The following is a 9,008-nucleotide window of genomic DNA, read 5'->3' on the forward strand; positions in this document are numbered from 1 at the left end:
CGGGCGTGCAGCGGAGGCGGCAGCCAGGAAGGCGCAGGCGCACTGGGAGCAGCCGCGGGCCATGCCGGGCAGCAACAGCTCGTCCCTCCGCCGCTCCTGCCTGCCGGTTGCTCGCTGTCAAGATTACTTAGGCGCACTGGGAGAGGTCACGAGCCGTGCTGGGCAGTGATCGCTCGGCCCTCGGCTGCTCCTGCCTGCGGTTGGTAGGAGACGGGGACACGCAGGCGCCCTTGGGAGCAGCCGTGGGCGTGCGGGGCAGCGATACTCCTCTCCGCTGCTCCTGCTTGCAGGTTGCGCGCAGTAAGGAACGCGCAGGCGCACTGGGAGCGGCCGCGGGGCATGCCGGGCAGCGACCGCTCGGCCCTCGGCTGTTCCCTCCTGCTGGTTGCTAGGCGTCGGGGACGCGCGCCCGCACGGGGCGGCCGCGCAGCAGGCCCTGGGACGGTTCGTCTCCTCCCGGGTTGGCCCGCGTCTCTCCGGGGCGAGGATACTCCGGCTGCCCTGCCCGCGAAGAGCGATGGAGCCGGGGAAGGTCGGTGCGAGGCGGGGTCTGGGCCGCGGGCGCGTGAGCAGCCCCGTCCCGCCCCCAGAGTGGCTGTTGCTCAATGGCCGGGACGCGCGCCAGCCTACCCGGCCCTGCGCTCGGCTGCGGGGCCCGGGCGTCCCCAGGAGCCGCTTTGCTGCCCCGGGCTTGTGGCGCCCGCCGGGGAAGGTTGGTCTCTGTGCGGAGAGCTGCTTAGAAAATCCGCGTCCTTGTCCGCCCTGGAGGCCGAGGTCCTCACCTGCTCTCTCAACTCTCGGTGGCCGCGGTGGCCCCGAGTGCCGTGCCCGCTCGTCCCTCTGCTCTTGCCGGCGCAGACCGTGGGCGGAAAGCCCGACAGCAGCGTCCGCACTGTTGCGGGTAGCCCGGCCTGGTAGCCCTGGCTGGAGGGGGCCGTCGAGCCCTACAAATGTGGCTGCTGTGGCTGAGCCGGATCTTAAATTTCATTCTGTTTCAACTAGTTTAAGTTTGAATGGTTTTATGTCATAGCTTCAGAGGTGGACATTGCACTTTGGTGGGTTGAGTTTTAATTCTGGCCTCTGTATTGACACGGGAAAGTTACTTAACATGTCTTATTTCTTAGTTCACAAAATGGTCATCGTCGTCATTGCAATGCCGTGAGTGTTTATGAGGATAAACGAGATATTATATGTAAAAGTGCTTAGAACAGTACCTGCTATTTCATTAATACTGAGTAAATGTTAGCTGTTATTATTATTGTTGTCTGTTGATTCCGCACTAAAAGATTTGTTCTTGGCAGCTGGCGGTGTGGGGATCCGAACACTTGATCTTGGTGTTCCAAGACTTGCTCTAATCAGCTGAGCTAATGGCCAGTTAAGACAGGGAATCTAGTTTGCATACATTTTTCTCCTACCTTCTCTCCCGTCATTTATGTATTTATTTTCCTATCGTTTACCTCAAGAACGTTAAATAGCATTCTTTAATTTGTTTTTTGTGTTATATCAACCTTAGATAGTATCTTTTTTTTTGGTCCTTTTTGAGACTGGCCGCACCGCGCTCAGCCAGTGAGCGCTGTGAGCGCACCGGTCATCCCTATATAGGATGCGAACCCGCGGCTGGAGCGCTGCTGCGCGCTCCCAGCACCGCAGAGTGCGCCACGGGTGGCTCGGCCCTAGATAGTATCTTTTAACTTCCCCTCCCTAAGATTAGGAAGTTACCACCTTACACTATCCCAGCACCGCAGAGTGCGCCACGGGCGGCTGGGCCCTAGATAGTATCTTTTAACTTCCCCTCCCTAAGATTAGGAAGTTACCACCTTACACTACCCTCCCTTTCTCCTTATAAGCCCACCAATTTCCTGACCTCTGGCATTTTCTATACAATTTCCTTTACATTTCCATAAGTTATGCTGTAACTTATGTTTTCTGTGATTGGTTTATAGATTGACTTAAACACTATAACGTCATGATTATGTAAGTAGTGTTTACTCCAGAACCAATGATAGGATTGGACCAATAGAGAAAATGCAGTCCTGTATTCCTAAGTGCATTCTGTTCAAACAGTGTTCCTGGCATCAGGGTCAAATAGATCATCTTTTCGTACATTTAATTAATGTACCACGGTGTAATTTGCTTCATATTTGAACCACATCTTTGAGTTCAGGGCTGTCAAAATAATTTACCGTTCTAGCCAACACCTGAGGATAGTTTCCTCCCTGACCTCCCTTTCTTAGAGCATTTACTAAGAAGGGCTTAAATTATGAATCCTTCTCTGTCCCTTTGAGATGTCTGTGTATCTCCTACAACTCAGGAGTGTGTTTCTCAAGGACCTGAGAGCCATTCCTTTAAAATATCATCATCAGGAAGGATAGGGCTCCTGTTCCCAGTCTCCGTGGGTGGATAGAATCCTAACGTGGATGATTGTCAGCTAGCAGACACAGCTAGCCTAATTGCATTTACATTGCCCACCACTTATGATTTTTTACATGAATCAACTCCCACCCTTCATTCCCCCTTTAAAACACCCAGTCGCACAAATAGAAATGGACCTCTGCTGGTTCCCCTGCTGTTAGTAGTTACTGAGTAAAATGTTTTCACCACTTTAACTAATATCCAGCTTTGTTTATCTTTGACATCCCCCCTCCCCTCACTTCTAGTCTGTCAGCGAAGTCTAGAAAGGAAGCAGTCTGAGGTCAGCTTCTCGTATACAAAGTAGACTCCGTGCTGTCAAAGTTTTAGGCATTGCATGCTTCACCTTGGCACCCCACATACAGGACTCTCATCCACAAATGCATGTACACCAAAATTAGGATGTTTACTTCAGCAGTGTTTGTCATTCGGAATATTAGAAAAAACTAACATGTTCATCAGCCAGGGACTGGATGTGTAAATTATGGTGTATTAACAGTCAGTGATTATAGTGAATAATCTTGATTCAGTGGCTGAAATTGATCATCCTATTTACTTAGTGTCCGTTTTCTTCCCAGCAGCTTTACTACCAAGGAGCCATCAGTTAGCGTCAATAATAACAAGAATGAATAGCAGGCAAGAACTTGAATAGGCCATATTTAATAATTTTGTCCTAAGTAACTTGATAATTAACAACAGTCCAGTATAAGGAGTTACTAAAAATAAAAAATTAGGACAGCAAAAGGTGAATTTTGTCTCACTCCTAAAGATATGTGTGAACCAGCTCTGGATCTTTAGTAAATGCACTGTGTTGCCATGTAGGGTTAGTGAATCATCTGCCATTTGATTGGCCCCATTCATTCCAATCTACAGTTCTGAGAATTCTTGCTGGTGTCTTGTGGAGACTAGGATGATGATGGGGATGTCATGCCGCCAGTACTGTGGGTCCACTAAAATAGATGCGACTGGGCAGGGCCTGTGCACCACCTCTCTGTGCTGTGGACACAGGTTAGAAAATCCCTTTGGCTACTTTGATCGTTACGGTCTGGACTGGATTTACAGCAGTGGGACTGGACAGGAAGAATGGATTTAGAAACATGTTAGAAGAAGAAATATTAGGACTTGATGACTGATTTTATCTGAATTGAGAATGGAATGTTGATTACGAGAAGATCCTTGTCAGGCCCCTTTCCACAGACCAGTCCTGGCACGTGATTGAAGCAGGCCCAACACTTGCGCCCTGGCCAGTGACCAGTGTGTCGAGGTGAAGGGAAACAAAGTACAACCACTCAGGGGAAGCGGTGTCTAACCTGAAGGTTTAAGGGAGCAGTGACAGCTGCTTTAAAATGTTTTGGAGGTGATTCAAGGAAGACAAAATAACTTACTTTTTAAAAACATTTCTTAATGTGCAGTAAACTAGTTAAGCTGATATTTAGCTTTAACTTTTGGAGTTTGTTATACTGAGGTGATACTGGGCATGGATGGCAAGAGGAGAATCACACCACTTTGGGGGATGGCTGCAGGCACCCAGGGAGCACCTTTGTGATTAAATCTACCAGCTGTGGGGGTTACACACCATGAACAGGTTGGAGTCAGGACCAGGCACTCCAGCTGTTGGGCTTACATAACTTGCAAACTCTCATGTTCAAGCATAGTTAGGACGAGATGTCACAAGGATGACACGAGCTTTGGTTTTCTGGATATAGGGATGCGGGATCTGAGGAGCTGCCCAGGGACGTTGACCCTGAGCTTAGTCCCCATGAGTGAGGATGTGTTTTTACCACCTCTGATTTTCGTTCAAGAGTAAACAGTGAGTAGTATAAAGAGTAACTGGTGGGGCCGGCCCGGTGGCGCACTGGATAGTGCGCCGCTTGGGAAGCGCGGCGGCGCTCCCGTCCGAGGGTTCGGATCCCACATACGGACCGGTTCCCGCTCACTGGCTGAGCGAGGCGCGGGGGCAACACCGAGGGTTGCAATCCCGTTGCCGGTCCCCGGTCCGGTACGGGGGCAACACTGAGGGTTGCGATCCATTGCCGGACACGGAAAAAGACAAAAGACAAAAAAAAAAAAGAGTAACTGGTGAACACCATCTAACTTATTCTGCATAGTGATGTAAGACGTGAGATAAAATGATTGGCTTGGGAAGAAATTAAACTTTTTGTGGACAGTTTCCTGTGACTCTGCAGGCCCTACCTCCTGGAGACTGAGGCCACCCCGAGGGGAGGCCCGTCAGCTCCTGCCCTCACTGCCACCTTGGCGTTCAGCAGGACCCTGTGGCCTGGCCAAACACACTGTGCTGAATCCAGCCTGTCCGTGTGGCTGTGGTCTTCACCCAGAGCCACCGGAATGTTCTAATGGAGGCTTGTACCTGTTTTTGGCTTAAGACCTTTTTTTGACCTAAGAGCTTTTTCCTTGGTAGGGATTCCAGCCCAAGTTTACTTCTTGAATTTCAGGATGAGATGAAAGAGTTGTGAAGAGAATTCCTTTGAAGCCCTGCATTGATGGGGAGGGGAGTTAAATCAGTTTAATCCATTTTATTCTGGAGGCAGATGAAAGAGATTTAAAACTTGTTTAATGTTCTCATTGTACAGTAATCCAAAGAGTTTTGTTATAAAAAGACAATTCTAGACAATTTAGTTGATTTATAAAATCAAACGGTGTGTGCGTGCGCGTGGTGGTTGCTCATCTTGTTTTCTGCCCATCACATGCACTTAGTACACCTTGCCCAGGGTCACATAATTATAGATGCTGAACATCATGGAGTTTAATTCTCAGGTTTACTTGTACGTGGGCTGAATGGTCCTGTAGGTGTGATGGTCTTGCTGTTTAGCTCTCCTGATGTCCCCCCAGGTTGGACTTTATTCCTCTCATTGGGGGAAACTTTGCCCTCCCAGTCTTTATTTGGAGAGTTAATTTTAAGTGTGGGTGGCCTGCCTACTCCACAGTACCGGGTCTGAAATGCAGGTTGAGTTGGTCTTTAAGAGCAGAGAGTCAGGAGGAAAAAAAAAAAGATGAAAGACCCCCTTATCTGAATTAAATGTGTGGACCATGCCTGGGTGTGTAGAGTTTATGGGGAGAGAGTGTGAAGGGGCAGAGGAAAGACTTGTACCATTTTATAACTTAAAAAAATTTAAAAGAGAAAAAGAGGAAAGAAAAGAAATCTTCAGGGCTAAACAAGGCCATTTACCTGATTTTTAAGTGCCCCCAAACTAGTCAGCATTCTCTGCATTTATAAGGAAATTGCTGGGGGTATTTTTGTGGGTGAAACTTAAGAGGCAGAAGAAAAAATCCTGTGGTCCCTTGCCTTCAGGGCTTTTTCTTTATCAGTGTCATTAATATCATTACAACCATTAGGAAACCCAACCTGATGGTTTTCTCTGGCATTTTTACTTTTAATTCTGATTTGGTGGCCGTATATCTTCCTCTGCTCGGTGACTGTCCTGGTCATCACGTCTCCTCGGGACACACTTGCGCTGCATTGAATTCAGCCCGTTTGTTTCGAATAGGCCATATATTAACCTCCATACAAAGCAGTTAATGTGAAAGAAAAAAGACGTTCAGAAGCTACAATTACCACTTCCCTGCCTGCAGGGATCATCCTATGCGATGTCTTACTACAGACCCATTTTGTCAAATCAAACCAATTTATCAAAAAAAAAAAAGTTTTCTAGTGATAGATCACTATAAATTTTGTGGTTATAGTATATTTTGGGTAGGTTCTTATAACTGATTGCTTTTTTACTTAATTCAATTTAGTATATTTATGAGCTATTATGATTTTTTTTTCTGCTTGCCCTAATTTTCATGTAACTGGGAAGATTTTTAGTGGCTTATCCATGATAAGTTTTCATTTGTACTACATCAGGTTTTCGTCTGAAGCACACTTTGCAAACTTTTCCTTTTTTGTACCTTTAAGGCAGTGTTTCTCAAAGGGAGGATGGAATAGGATAAACGTTATGTTCTTCTCCCCAGGAAACCATTTTTGGTTGATTTTGCTTTGGTTGTCGAGCTGCGTCTTACATGTGGACAGTTAGCTGTGTCGTGGACGTGGTGAAGGGGTATGGCTTTACCGTCATGCAGTGACTGACGACGGTGTTCTGCCCAGGAGCATGTATGGCCCTGTGGAGCGGGAACCACACACAAGAACAGGCTGGGCTCCACCTCCACAGGGCTCTTGCTCACACCAGGGAGACCAACACACAAATGTTAGTAGGAAGCCCTGTCAGAAGAGTCTGTGGCCAGTGTGAGGAGGCACGTAGCACAGTGGGACGGGAAGTGACTGAGGCGAGGGGTGAGCAGCAGTAAACATTTACCATCCTCATGGCTTCTGCGGGTGAAGGATTTGGGAGTGGCGTGGGTGGAACGTTAGGTTGCAGTCAAGATGTCATCCGAAGGTTTACTTGGGCTGAGGGGTCCTCTTCCAAGGAGGCCACTCACAGGGCTGCTGGGCTGTCCATGTGGCCTCTCCAGGGGTGCTTGAGTGTCCTCAAGAAGTGGCAGCTGTCTTCTGGAGTGAGAGTGCCAGAGCCAGGGGGAGCTACTGATTTTGGACACTGGCTGGAGCATCGTGTGGCATGTCCTCATTAAAAGTGAGCCATTGGATCCAACCCACATGCGTGAGAAGGGAATTAGGCTGACTTGTGAAGGGAGGGTTGTCGAAGAATTAGTCTTATTTTTAACACCACCCTTAAATTCTTAGAACGATGGGTAACTGATGATCTGACTGTCATGATGCACTCCTTTACCACGGATCCATAGTTGGTGTTTATTCATGGCTAGTATTTGCTGTTAAGTGCTAAACAGTTGTGGGTGCCCGAGAGACAGAGAGGATTGCGACAGATTTCCTTTCCCAAAGGTGAGAATTTAGCTGGAGAAGTGTGATCTGTGCTTGGAAGCTAGGTGGAGAGATGTGATCATAGCTGAAAGATAGATGGACAGATATGATCTACGTTTGAAGAGGAGCACTTTTGTGATGTTGTGAGGCACTCGCACAGAGGAATCCAAGACCAAGAGCTATGGTCTTATAGCTCTTTTAATAGTTGACAGCTCTTTTTGGTGTTACAGCTCTTTGTTCAGTGTGACAGCACTTCATCTCTTGCAAGCAAGGAGAGCACTGGGGAGTGAAGACTCCTAGACCAGTGTCTCCCAGAACAAAGGAAAAAAGCAGTCTTATACCCTAAAATTCCCGCCCTAACTTCCCACCCAAGTTCCCATTTAGGTCCTCCTATGTAACTGAGGGATGCAGTCCTGCTAATTTGTATTGGCTGATTATGGGACACAGTCCATCGGTCAGCTCTGGAGCCTAATTTGCATCCAGACCTTAGGGCCCTGTGAGACTGTTGTCTCCTATTAGCACATGGATACAGGTGGGTGCAGGAAGCTGGCGAGCCAAGCCTCAGGAGCCAGAGTTCGCTACCAAGACAGTCAAGCATAAAATCTCCAAAATGGTTTCTTGAGCCGAAAAAAGGGAAAGGTTTAATTAACAATTAGAAAATGCTCAGGGTTCCCTGCAACAATCAGAGACAACATCAAACATTAGGGGAGTCACATGCAAGTTTCTGGAGGTAGGGACTTTCTTTGCTTTTGTTTGTCAGCATAGTCCCAGGGTCTGGCACAGTGCTTTGTGTTTGCTAAGAGCTTGGCATGTGCGGTGTTTGTTGAATGAGTACAGGTGTCTTCGTGGAGGGAAGGAGCTGAGCTTTTGGGCTGCCTGGTCTTCAGTGCAGACAGATAGGCCTGTCGGTGGTCAGGGGGGACAGGCAGGCTTTTTTCATACTGTGTCTGGTTTTTTACTTATTCCACAGATATTTATTCAGTTCCTATTATGTGCCTAGCAATGTGCAAGACTCTGATGAAAGGTATTTAGCCACGTGCCTCAGTTTTCTCATTTGTAAAATGGAGCCAATAAGGTTATGAAATTCAGATAATGCTTTGACTCAATTTAGCATCCAACACGCATTAAGTGCCAAATACATTCTGTCTGTCCATACATCCCAGTTGCTATTGCTGCTTTAAAAAACCACTGCAAACTTTGTGGTGTAAAACAACAGCAGCCTTTTTATTTTGCTCACGTGTTCTGTGGGTCATGAATCAGAGAGCTCAGAGCAGGAATGGCTTAATTCTCCCCAGCCTCTGGGGCCTCCGTGGGGGAGATAACAGCTTTGGGAGGGGGTGACGCATGAGGTGAGGCTAGAGTCATTTGAAGTCCTGCCTCTCACATCTGGCTGATGCTGACTGTGTGGCATTGTCTGGGCCTGTGGCTGGAGCATCTGCATGTGGCCTCTCTCCCTGTGGCTGCTTTTCCTCCTCACAGCTTGGTGTCTGGACTTGGCAGCCCACGGAGGGCCAGGTGGAAATCATATTGCCTTACAAGCCCCACAGCAGCCTTCTGTCGTAGGATGAGCCCCACTGCAGTAGAAGGAGCCCAGACCCCTTCTCTGTGGCCGCAGCATTTGGGATGACAGAGATCATTGTCACTGTTTTTTGGAAAATACTGTCTGACACAATATATTATAAACCCACAAAATATTTGTTCTTGGGCTTTTGTTCAACTGCCATTGTAACTTGTTTTCACCTTTATTTTGTAATATTTAATAGTT

The 9,008-nt window shown here is 47.7% G+C and overlaps 1 protein-coding gene across 1 annotated transcript in view; it reads left to right on the forward strand.

Moving 5' to 3' along the window:
* The first annotated feature begins 51 nt into the window (after positions 1-51).
* The window catches only part of WDR60 (WD repeat domain 60), a 90,768-nt gene continuing 81,811 nt past the window's right edge, over positions 52-9,008 (forward strand). Inside the window, exon 1 of the mRNA XM_008573972.1 lies at positions 52-532. Within this exon, the coding sequence (XP_008572194.1) occupies positions 518-532 (15 nt within the window). The 5' untranslated portion in view covers positions 52-517. The remainder of the gene's footprint in view (positions 533-9,008) is intronic.

Source organism: Galeopterus variegatus, unplaced genomic scaffold (assembly GCF_000696425.1).
Source record: "Galeopterus variegatus unplaced genomic scaffold, G_variegatus-3.0.2 Scaffold978, whole genome shotgun sequence".
In the NCBI taxonomy this organism is placed as follows: domain Eukaryota; kingdom Metazoa; phylum Chordata; class Mammalia; order Dermoptera; family Cynocephalidae; genus Galeopterus; species Galeopterus variegatus.